Consider the following 13111-nt stretch of genomic DNA (forward strand, 5'->3'; position numbering starts at 1 on the left):
TTTGTCTCTGCCCATCCAGACTTCAGCAATTGAGCTTGAACTAAAACGGTGTCAGCTGTGTTTCCAATAGTGTGTGTTTTTATATAAACCCTGAAAAGTGGACCAGATTAGACACAACAGACACAATGTGTTTTAAAACCAAAATTACTATGGATGTAGCCTGAGATCAGAGTTTGTCGTTCATATCACCAGCTTGTCCTTCCTGGGACAGGCCAAAGGCATTTGACTGACTCAAAGTATCTCTTAGGGATCAGTTTATGAATCAATGCACACACTGAGAAGCACTAAAATGAGCTAAATTCAATTGCAAGAGGTAGAAAACATCTGTACTTTGTAGCTTGTATTGTATTAACTACCCAGTCCAATTAGAATACTGTCACATATTCATCACAGCTATAAGAGGAAATGTCCCTCTGTGTAGACGCTCCAGTCACAGAGCAAGACACCAGACAACAATACATCACACAGTTTCTACTCACCAGGTAACAGAGTGTTGGGGTTGAAACACGGGATCACTTTATTCTTCCCCTGGTGGAAACACAGCAGTTATCCTGTTTAACAATATGACTATTCACCATTCATTTAACATCTGATGGAATAAACTCTCATCAGGGGCGGGTCTTCCATGGTGACACAGGGGGGCACCTGCCCCCCCTGCAATCTGACTGACCACCCTGTGTGCCCCCCCAATGGTCATTTACTTGTGGAAATGTCAGTCACTGTGTAAAGCTCTTCACCACTGCTATGTTCACTGTACAGAGCTACAAGCACTGACTTCTGACTAGGCTCTTACTGTAATCAACTCTGTGCAGCAAACATCCCACTGTTCTGTGTACAGTAGGAAATAAAGACAATTGTGTAAGATTGTTATTGTTCTCAATTTCACCATTTGTCAGAGTCATGCTTGTTCTGGTTATTCTACATACATTGACTGACTGTTACACAAAACACTGAGATGTTTATTGCACAGTGTTAAGTTCTAACTACTGGCTAAGCGTAAAAGATATTTCTGTTCACTGTGAGAATATATTGTGTTGCTTATTCTGCTAAGACTTCTTATTTACAAGATAGAGTTGATTATAGATTGACTATAATTTGAATATTAACAAGTGAAAAAATGAAAAGGTCATAGGCATCTTCCTTACAATGTGAAAAATTCAATGTGGCCAATAAAAGCAAGATGAAGAGTGTGTAACTGTACAATTTAAATATTCAAGACAGTGATCAGTGGCAGCCTTCATTTTTGTTACTTTGGGTGCCCCCCCCCCCTCAAATTCACTGTTGTTACCCCCTGTGCCCCCCTCCAGAGAATACTCTGGACCCGCCCCTGGCTCTCATGTACTTCATCTAATCTCTTCAGTGGTGCTCTCACCTTGTACTGTAGGTCCTGGAGAACTTCAGTGATGGCCTTCAGACCCAGATGCTCCTTACCAATCTGATCAAAATAAAAAGTCATAAAAAGTCATCCTCATTGTCCAGATTGTCACCAGTCTGTTGTTTTTTGGTCTTCTCATTCAGGTAAATCAAGCATGTTTGATATTGTCATAAGTTTTTCTGTTGACTCACGGAAATGATGACAACATTGAATATTAGTTGTTTGGTGTAAGACCTGCTTTAAATCTGTAGAAGAGGCTGACTTAAATGGATATAAGGAATTAATAAATACCAAGTCCTGATTAAAGTTAATTTGTTTTGGTACCACATTTATTTTATTAATTAGGAAAAAGATGAATAACAAGACAAACCAGTGGGGAAAAAAACACATTTGTCTTCATGTCTGTCACCACTGGGAGCATGATTGCAACTAATCTGAAATCCAGTCTAGCAAATCATGAACCTGCAAGATTCTCAGTCTCTATAAAAGCTTACAGTGTGAGACTAAAGCTCTGAGACTTGACCACGCATTATCTGTTAGATGTGAGAAGGTGTCGGACTTTAGCCTTTTCAGACCGAGACAATGTTATCAGTGATTATCTTCAGGAAGTCAGCAGATCTTTGTTTATGCCTCTTGTATCCTAACAGGAAGTAAACAGGAAGCCAACACTAACGAGGCTGTCAAACACAGATTGAGGTTCTCGCTTTTTCATTGGGTGTTCAGACCTCTCAGAGCAGTTTCTCTTGTTTCATTTGGTTGGTTTCATTCAGCTCACATAAATCAAAGGTTTTCCTGACAAAGAGCATGGGAGGGTAGGTCTTTTGCATACTTCCATTATGATTGTTTGAGTTAATCTGGAATGAGTTTGCTAACTCCTTTAGAACAACAATTCTTACAATGCATACAAAAACCATAAGGCAGGCATGTCCAAACTATTCCACAAAGGGCCGTGTGGCTGCAGGTTTTTGTTCCAACTGAGCAGCAGAACAGCAGACTTGACTCATTTCATCAACCAAACTCAGTTTTCAGAGAGTCGATTGGTCAAACTTTGTGCTTTTGATTGGTTGGAACAAAAAAACCTGCAGCCATACGACCCTACGATTGTGGAATAGTTTGGACAAACCTGCTGTAAGGCCACTACACATGGAGTATATTTATGCTGTGAAGCTGCATCAACATTACTTGTAAAGAAACCAAATTTACATTCAGTGGTAAACACCAAAGCACATTACCTGTAGTGACTAAATACAACTGAACTGAACTGTGTCCCATTTCACTTCCATTACTTCGGCACCATGGCTGGGTTGCTAAGTTTCCACCTGTTGGACAGTCTAGTCACGCTGCTGTGATAAACGCAGCCTCTGAAGGATGCAGCCAATAGGACACTGCTACAGTGTATCCTACAGGATTGAATGCCTCCCTAATAAAACCAGATTTAAAATCCAGCAGTGTTCACACCCATGTTACCAGGCCTGGCTGAAAACGAAAGGGGGCAGAGCGCCTGCACTCAGGGCCCCAAGGCTCTGGAATGATCTGTCTGGACAGATTTATGCTGCTGATTACTTTAATTGTTTGGCCCTCTTAAGTCCCTTTGTTAAGTACTTTGTAACTAGGCTTTTGAAAAGTGCTCCAGAAATAAAGATTATTATCATTATCATATCACAGTGTTGTAAGTTGTCTACTTTCGTGCCTTTGCTGGCCCACTGCATTTTATTTGAACTCAAATTTATATTCAAGAAAGTGAAAGTATAGAATACAGTTGGTGTTTTGAATCATAATTTTTAAAAGAATAATAATTAGTTTAAAAAATATTTTTATCAGTAAAATGCTTTTTTTTTTTACTTCTCAGGCGACCCCATTTGAATTCCAGGTGACCCCACGTGGGGTCCCGACCCCAATGTTGAAAAACACTGGCTTAAGGGGTTGATTAAATATTTGTTAGTTAAAAAATTAGTTTAAATAATTGGGATCTTTGTGGTCAAGCTGCTTTTAGAATGTGAAAATCTACAGGCTATCAACCCAGGGAACTGTGATAGGAGTACATCTCCCATGTAGGCCCCGTTACTTTGTCTCCACATGGTGGATGTTTTACCTGCACAAAAAGAGCTATGATCAGGACTCCGTTCTTCTTTGCCAGGGCGTCCTCCAAAGTGTTGAACAGGGTGCTGTTCCAGTGAATCAGATGGAGCTGCAGAGAGAGACGACAGGACACGACTTTGAGAGTGTTTGAGAGGTCATTGTGGTGAGCAGGTGTAGTGAGCAGCAGCAGGTTAGAGTGAGAGGACCCAGCAGCAGCTGGTGGTGACTGAAGGTTTCTGTCTGACCTCTTATGTCAGGTTGAAGTGAGCAGGGAGAGAGGAGTGATGTGGTGTTTACAGCATCTCATGAGATAATGATAGAAGTGATCTGTGAGTCTTTGAGCTGGGACTTCCCTTTAGGCAAAGACAGTCTGATGTCTATTTGTCTAATTGTTATCCAGACTCAGTTCTCTCTGCTGTGTCTTGTCTGTTGCAGACACAACACTCTCCAGTTCTCACAAAGCTCCAGTCATTTGCAGGTAGTTTGTGCCTATTATATGTGTTTACAGTGTGTGTGTCAGTAAAGATAGACTTAGATTTCAGCTTCATGAACTTGTCTGAAATCCAACTATTCTCCACAACTAACATTATTTGTGAGGTTTTCATGGTGGTCCCATACTTTTGTTTTTCTATCTTCATCAACATGAATCATGTGTAAACTTTGGACATCTTCACATCATTCATGCACAATGCTGAATTATCATAAGGAAATCTACTGTTATTCTTCTCATGTGGTCAGCTGTGGCTGATGAGGATTCACTCCTGTGTAGGCAGCCTGACCTGTTTGTTTCAATGCTGTTTTTGCTATTTGAGCTGAGTGTGTAATTAAAGCAGAAGTAAGCGATCCGGTCGTTTTGGCTAACTTCTTGTCAGCCGCCCTCGTCCCTACGTCACCACATTCACGCGCATCCCTTGGCTGCACACACACTTTATGCCGTTCTCTCTCCTCATTGGATAAAGGTTGTAGGATACAAGGAAAGTTTTCTCCTCGGCTTACAGCAGAGCAGAGTTCCGCTTTAAAGCAGAAGTAAGTGATATATTTGTGTTAATATAAGTCTTAAATAGTTATATCTTCCGACAGCAATCACTTACATGGAGTGTTTGGACCGAAACACAGGTCTGTCAGTCACTCTGCTCTGCTCTGAGGAGAAAACATTTATCGTATCCTACAGTTTTTATCCAATGAGGAGAGAGAACGGCATGCAGGGCTGTGTGTGCAGCCAAGGGACGCCGTGCATGTGGAGACGTAGGGACGAGGACTGTTATGGTGCGTTCAAGGAAACTCGTAACTCCTGTTTTTCCGACCTGTGAAGTCGTACCAGTTCGATCTGGTACGAGTTCACGGGTCGGAAGTTACGAGTGGCCGTTATAGTGCACTTTTCACAGGTAAAACAGGTCGGAAAAACATGATTGGGTTGCCTGGAACGCTACAAAGTCATAAGTTGTGACTTGAAGCTGTAATTTACGATTTCAAAAGCCTGCCTCGAACGCAGCATCAGCGAAAACGACCGGATCGCTTACTTCTGCTTTAATGTAAATAAAAGTAAAAGTCATAGAGACAGTCCCCCAGGAAACAAGAAAATGAGGAATAAGGCAGATGAATGTGGCAACAGACAGAACGAAAAAGACAAATTTGAGATCACAAAAAAATTAAACAGAGAGAATGAGAATCCAGATTAAAGCCAAATGTAACTCTGTAATTCTGCACTGCATGCCGTGAGATTTTTGGTGAAACGTTTGTGACTTTTCTGCTTATTTGCTTTTAAGAATGTGAATGAATTTTGTAGTTAATTGTGATTTTAGTGGACTTTGACGTGTTTTTTTTTTTTTTTTCCTGGATGCTGAGTCATTGGCAGCGATGGCGTTGGATGAGATGCGGCCTCTGTGGAGCCGCAGCACCACGGTGAAATAGGCGCTGTTGGCAGAAGGAGAACAGGTGGGGCACGGAAACATCTCACACGCCTCTGGGCTGCGAGGACGCCAAGCAGCAGCATGTTTGGTCCCTGCAGAGACAGGAGTTGGACTCAAACACTGGAGGTCTTTTTCCAGCTCCAGCAGCACGAGGTGTTTTGAACATGGGCTGCTTTTGTCTGTAGACGGCAGCAGGTTGTGTGTTTGATGTACAGAGGATGAAACACACTTCATTTAGACGTCAAAATATAAAATGCTTGGATTAGTGCAACCAGATTGAATAGGTTTTATTTTTCTGGTGCTTTCATTGTTCAAATAGGAAACTGTCAGCCTCAGATTTAGTAATTATTCCCATTGGAAAACCAAAATCATTTTGGCATTATAATGATAAAATGATAGCTTTATCTTGATTTTTGTGATAATGGAAAATGGTTTTGTGTTCAATAGAGAGATTTTCCTTATTGATAATGATGGGAGGGAGGAAATATCTCAATCAGTTTATTTTGCCAGGAGTTAGGAGGAGGTATAAGAGCCCGACAGTATTTGTGTCTCACAACTCCTGGCTCTAGCCTGAGCTCACTTGACCAGACTGCAGGCCCTCATGGTCACTGTCTTTATTTTACAAGTCTCTCAGAAGAAACAAATGGTGTGTGTGTGTGTCTTCAGATCCAGCATGCTGCCAGCTGTGATGTGGACTTGCAGTCAGAGACTTGTTTTAGCATTTTGTCCAAATGGAAATAGAGTTTTGGTGGTCGTAAAACTTTTTATTTTTAATTTTTTTTGGAAACAGGTCCCAGAGTGAGTAAACATCATCCCAGCATTTTCATGTACACAATTGTAATGCATCTTTTGTGAAATAATGATGTCATAGCCCCACCTCTCTAACGTGTAACCTGAACCAAATCGCTAGACGTAGCGCAGCAACAACAATGGCGGACTAATGTCATATCCCCCGGACACTGGGCCTGAAACATGTCTATAAAATCGTCATCTATCGTCATGTTCGGACCTGACACATGACCCCCTGTCAACATCCTCATGTGTAGTCGACTTATAATGTTTGGAGTTCACGGCACGCAAGCTTTCCTCGTCTTCCTCTCTGTTTTTGGTGTATTTGTATGGCAGTGTTACAGCGCCACACACAGGCCTGGCATATGTACTACAGTATTTAGAGTTTTCAGTGGATTCGTGCAGAGATTTCTTAAAATGGTGTTTTGTTTATGAAAAACTGTTCGGGAAGGAACAAGAAAAAGATTGTTTGGGGAAGCCGGTGCATATTCTCATTTGTCCAGGTCATAGTATTTCAAAGGAGGTTAAATCGAAAGCAACTGAACTTAGTTATTTGTCTAGGAAGACGTTTCACCTCTCATCCAAGAGGCTTCATCAGTTCATGTACGCAGCTGACCAGGCTGGGACTGGTCCAACTATCTGGTGTGGAGACTCACTATTTAACCTCTTGTGTGGGCGTTTCACAAGGGTGATGATGTCACTGGTTCCCTTTTTGTGCTCCAAGTGCCAACGACAGTAGTTGGAGTGACAGTCGTTGGTGGGAAGTTGGTTTCACAAAAGCAATCTGGTGTATGCAGTCCAATGCAACGAGGAATGCAAAGACCTCTACATTGGAGAAACAAAACAACCACTGCATAAACGCATGGCCCAACACAGGAGAGCAAACTCCTCAGGACTGGACTCTGCTGTTCATTTACACCTCAAGGAGAAAGCCCACTCCTTTGAGGACAGCAATGTCCAAATCCTAGACAGAGAGGACAGATGGTTTGAAAGAGGAGTTAAAGAAGCCATTTTTGTAAAAGTAAAAAAACCAACCCTCAACAGGGGAGGAGGTCTGAGACACCACCTATCCCCAATTTACAATGCTGCCCTTTCATCCCTTCCCAGGAGACTCAACAATCTAGCCTCAAAGAACAACTACTGTTCACAAGTGGCAAGTGACTCCAACGACTGTCGTTAGAACACAATAGGGCACTAACGAAGTCGAAACCAACTTCCCACCAACGACTGTCACTCCAACTACTGTCGTTGGCACTTGGAGCACAAAAGGGAACCAGTGACATCATCACCCTTGTGAAACGCCCACACAAGAGGTTAAATAGTGAGTCTCCACACCAGATAGTTGGACCAGTCCCAGCCTGGTCAGCTGCGTACATGAACTGATGAAGCCTCTTGGATGAGAGGTGAAACGTCTTCCTAGACAAATAACTAAGTTCAGTTGCTTTCGATTTAACCTCCTTTGAAATTGTTTGGGGAAATGTTTTGGTGTGGACAAGACCTTAGACATACTATGACCTGGATGAAGGAGAATCTTTACAGATAAATCCAAAGTGTTCTCTGAAGAACAACACTGACGTATGCATGAAGCCGCAAGGCAACATGAAGCAGCTCATGGTTCAGTATCCTACTGTGCTACTTCCAAGGGATCTTTTTTTGTCTTAACTTTCTACTAAATACCAAATGTTAGTTCCAGAGCAGTTTGTCTGTAAGACTGCACCTGGTTCAGGTCCAAAACGCTCTGGTGGACAAGTTGTGACCTGCACATTCACCACGCAATGAGATAATAACGGAACGTTATGAGATGGAGTTGTTTTAGAGGTAAATTCATACAAAACCGCTGATGCACGTTTCCGTCAGGGGCAGTTTTTTCGGCAAGCAGTCTCTGCATTTGCCTCGCAAAAAACTCCGTCTCGTAACGTTGCGTTATCTCATAACGTGGTGAATGTGCAGGTCACAACTTGTCCACAAGAGCATTTGAGAGTTGTTGGATTGTGTTGATGAGTTTGATGAGGGAAACCAAGAAATCCCATGAGTCTCCATAGCGTAGCTCTGAGCAGCTCACAGCTCTGCTCCGCCATCGTAAAAATAGCTTGCACCGACAAATAAAGGTAATGAACCTATACTCCTAAAACTATAGGGATTGGCCAATTTGCCAAAATGATGAACTATCCCTTTAAAGAAGATACATAAGAGGATTGATATCACACTCAGGTGCACTGGTGGACATCTGCCTGTGGGTTCATGCTCATTCTGGCCAACACTGTGATCTTCACTGCCAGCCTTATGTTTTCTACACAGTTTGTCTTTGATAATAACAAAGATCCATTGTTGGTTAGTGTGTTTTAATACAGCTAAATTTGCCTCAGTTGTTCTCATTCACATATTTTTCTTTTTCTGATGTCAGATAAGACAAGCATGAAGTTTGATTATAATTTATTGATAATACAAAATAAAAGCATGCAGTCACTACCAGCTGCTGAGTTGAAAATAAAATGATTTCATATAATGATATCATTCATTTGTGATTTAATTTTGAATATAGAATTGAATTGGTTTCACATGACACTGCTGCAGAGTTTCAGCAGTGTATTACATAAATGACACAAACGTGATATCATACTTCAGATGTAACTCTTTAAGAACTACTAAAGCAAGTTTCACATGAATTGGATGTCAAACTCTGACTGTCACAACACAGTCTGTGCAGCAATATTTTGTTAGCCTTACTAGACGGCTCCTGATGGGAACAGCGTAACTCCTCAGGTTTTGTGTTCAAGGACTCAACCAGCTGTGTGTGTTTGTGTGCGTGCGTGTGTGTGTGTGTGTGTGTGTGTCTACCTCCATGGGGAAAGCCTTGAAGTTGACAGTGTGCTCTGATCCTCTCTGGTTCTCTTTGCCCCAGTGGAATCGAACCTCATGAAGCTCATATTCATGATCACTCGGCAATGGACCTCCAGTAACCACTGGCAACAGCACAGGAAACCGCGGGGTATTGTGGGCAAGCAGACATGGGAAACAGAGGACATACCAAAGAGGTCATGGTTAAAAAAAAACAGCAACAAAAAAAAAAAAAACATGAAAAATCAAACACACATCCTGCTTCCCCAGCACTTCTTAAATCAACAAGCTGTGCGTTGATAAATTGTGAAGTCTCCCGCAGTCACCTGACTTAGATTTGAGAAGGATGCGGACAGTGTGTCCATCGTTGATGACCTCACAGTCTCGACACACCACATAGTTTGGTGACAAGCCGACGTCTAGGAGGGACGGGTCGTACTGGGCCTCCCTGGAGTTTAGGTTAATTGGAGACTGGTACTCGCCATTGGCAGCTGGGAAGAGGAGTCCCCACTCTACACCTGTGGGTGGAAACAGGCACAAGCTTTAAAACTCACTTTACGGGACTATGCCTTTATTAGAATTTCCCCATGATGGGACAAAAGTATACTGATACATAATTTGTGTATCTTATAGAAAAAGGTGCTAGCTGATTGTTCGCCTATAGATCAGCCAATTTAATTTCTTTTTTTGCTTTTTTTCAATGGACGTTTTTTAATTCATACATAACTGACAAAATGTGAAGATAACTTATTCTCCCTGCACCTTAATCAATTCATTTTGAAATTAGGATGGTCTGCCAAATTACTTAAAAATGAATAACTCTGACAAAAAAAAAGGAAAGGAAAGGAAAGGAAAGGAAAAAGAAAGCAACTTAATTATGGCAGTGATCTTTTTTTTGTAGGCTACCGTCCAATTTTTTTTTATCATGTAGCATTCCATAGTTTTACACCAGCCACTGAAATAGAGTTGTTTGTGCAAATTTAGGTTTAAAATTATATTTCCTTCTGTGTTCTCCAGGCTTTAACTGTTGCAGAAGATCTGAAAGTCTTAGGCCTATATCTTTCATTTTCAGTAACAGTGATTGAATAAAAAGTGTTCCTTTTCACTCATACAGTTAAAGCCCCAGTGTGTAACTTATTTGGCTTTTTATTAGCATTAATGCTAATAAAAAGCATTTTTTAAGCAATATTTGATTTTTGCTAATTAGCAAAAATCAAATACTGCTTTCATAAATACGTAGGCTATTTCAATTATTTTATTTACCGTCTTTCTCTCGTCGAGTAAAATGACATCCGGTTGGTTTGCCGACGGCCGTCTGCCTGACTGCACCTGAATGCAACACCAGTGCCTCCGTCCTTCCTCACACTACACAGTGGTGACAGTTTTAACAGGCGCTACCTGGAAAACTTTCTCCCCGAGCCGACAGCTCGGCTGAGTTTCCGTGGTTACCTACAGTCACGCTGCCACTGAAAGTAAAAAATGGGATGCAACATGGCAGCCGAGGTTCGGTGCTCCCTTGTATATTTGTAACGACTTGTAACAACTCATTTAAGGTACGAGAAAGTTTTCGGGTGTGATTCGACTTCAGTGAAAAGCAATATTTGATTTTTGATAATAAAAAGCCAAATAAGTTACGGGGCTTTAAGTCAACACTTAGGCTAAGTCTTCTCAGCTGGAAAAGGAACATGTGGATTCTGTAATTCATTGTTGTCATTTTACTTGCACAACACCATTCACAGCACAGCTGTTAATCACAAAAGCAGAACAGCCATAATATCACCCTTGTAACGTAGCATCCTGTTCTGATAACTTTAAATTTAGACTGGATCCAAATGTAGATTTAGAAACTGTAGATTTATTTACGTTGATTCTTGACAACATAATAAAGACCATGAAAACTCTACACTCCTGAGTGAGGTGTTTTTTTTTTTTTTTTTCAGTCAGTGAGTGTAACCTTGTTCCTTTTCTCTCAAGAACAAATGTATATCAAGGCCAGTTCCTCTCTTTCTCTCTCTCCCTGTTTGTGTGTGTGTGTGTGTGTGTGTGTGTGTGTGTGTGTGTGTGTGTGTGTGTGTGTGTGTGTGTGTGTGTGTGTGTGTGTGTGTGCCTAAAGTCTAGACTGAATTGAACCTTTTACTCCCTCTGCCCTTCCATTCATCCCCTGTCTGCTTCCTCTCAGTGTCCAGCGTGTGAAAAGGATTTCTTGCTGGGATTGTGAAAGTGAGCACTTTGCTGCAAGACCAAAGGAATTGTTGTACGAATCTTTATCTGTAGGAGATCCATATCCTTATTTTCCAAAAAGCTGAAAACTGGTTCAGAGATTCAAATATTTTTTTTTTGGCAGTGGCGAGAGTAGTAAAAGTGATACCAAACTAGATTCATTTCAGCTTTTTCTGGCCGCAGTCACTCAACAATGAGATGATTGTCAGATGTGTGGAAGTTGCTGCATCTTTAAATGAAGGAAACAAACACATTCAGTGAGTGTCATGTTCAGGAGAGCTCTGTACTCCTCAAACTACACATTTCTACTGCTACTGCAACACACTGATTGACATTTAATGTATTCCCTACAGCTCCTTACCCTAACCTTGACCATCCAAAACAAATGCCTAACCTTAACCATTACTCTTAACCTAACTTCAACCTAATTATAACCCAAAGTCTTGACCCAAGTCTTAATCCTCAAACAACCCTCGGAAAAAGTGAGGACCCGCCAAAATGTCCTCACTTCCCAAAAATGTTCTCACTCTGTTAAAAACTCTTGCTGGTCCTCACAACGTAGTAAGTACAAGAATGCACACACACACACACACATATCACTGTAGCAAAGAGAGGTGAGGGGCACCAGCTCCTTCTCTCCACAGCAACCAAAACCTTGACAACAATTTACTGAAGGCAGCAAGTGTTTCAATGGCTGTTCGACATGCTGACAGACTCATTGTAATCAGTCTGTTTGCCACCACACTGTCACAGTCTTTTTCCTTGCTGAGTTGTTGAGACATAGCCCCAAACCACATCTAGGTCAGCGTGAGGTTATTGTTGTCACTCTTTTTGAAAAAATTCAACATGACAGTGGAGTTATATTTTGCTATTGTAGAATAAGATCTTAGAGGATTTGTCAGGATGAAGGTTTGTGGAAGAACCCAAATGCACGGCAGAGAAACTACTAAGGTCGGTGCAACAAAAATAATTTACTTTCACTCACAGGGAAAAAACAACTGGAAAGCAAATCCGATCAGGAACGCAGATGAACTGACAAAAGACACAGGGAAAACACTGAGGTTGAATACATAAGGAAACAATACACAGGTGGGGCAATCAAACACAGGTTAGACACATGAGGTAATCACACAGGGGCATGGACACTGAACTTCAAAATAAATATGACAGGATTAATCGACACAGCTATTATTTTGCTGACCTTCAAAACCACAAGTCTTAGCCATATACATACATATATACATAGCAATGCTATCATTAGATGATTATTAGTCCACACTGGGGAGGAAAAAAACTGATATTTAAGAATAAAATCATAATAAAAAAAAACGTCATAATATGGAACTAAAGTTGTAGGTTTACAAAAAAGGTTTGCTAATATTCTTCAAATAAAGACATAATCATGGGTTACACATTTAAACAGGGAATAATCTGCATCAGGTTCAGGTGTGAGGTTTTACTTCAGCAACAAATTAGGAGTAAAAAAAAACACTGGTAAAATTGCAACTGCTATGGTACTGTATAAATATTATATAAATATTAACTTTATTCTCATAATTTCAGTTTTCTTTCTTTCCTCAATGTGTCCCTAATACTCCCTCGTATGAACTCCTCATTGAACCTCACACTTGTTAGTTGTATCCATTTATTTTGGGGTTAAAAAAAGAAAAGAAAAAAAAGAACGCAAGGGCATCAAAATTGGAGCCATATTGGACTATTTTCACACCATAAGTTTGATCAGTCCAGTGTTGTATACCAATATTTCACTATGACAGACACTGTGCAACAGAGCACTGTCAAGAAATCAAACAGAAGTATGTGTGTAAGTTGTTGTGTTCTGTTACTTTAGAGCTTTAAATTGGTGCAGAAGACAGTTTGCTCTAAGAAGAAATGTCTCTCC

The 13111-nt window shown here is 40.9% G+C and overlaps 1 protein-coding gene across 2 annotated transcripts in view; it reads right to left on the reverse strand.

Annotated features, from left to right (window-relative positions):
• The window catches only part of ca8 (carbonic anhydrase VIII), a 41875-nt gene that overhangs the window by 21692 nt on the left and 7072 nt on the right, over nt 1-13111 (reverse strand). Inside the window, exons 2-6 of one of the 2 annotated variants that reach the window (XM_083991921.1) lie at nt 9318-9503; nt 8992-9116; nt 3468-3563; nt 1373-1435; nt 480-528 (exon numbers count right to left, since the gene is read on the reverse strand). In XM_083991921.1, the coding sequence (XP_083848047.1) occupies nt 480-528; nt 1373-1435; nt 3468-3563; nt 8992-9116; nt 9318-9503 (519 nt within the window). Of the gene's footprint in view, nt 1-479; nt 529-1372; nt 1436-3467; nt 3564-8991; nt 9117-9317; nt 9510-13111 lie in introns of both variants that reach the window. The other variant, XM_083991920.1, reaches the window with a different exon arrangement.

Source organism: Trachurus trachurus (assembly GCF_905171665.1).
Source record: "Trachurus trachurus genome assembly, chromosome: 17".
In the NCBI taxonomy this organism is placed as follows: Eukaryota; Metazoa; Chordata; class Actinopteri; order Carangiformes; family Carangidae; genus Trachurus; species Trachurus trachurus.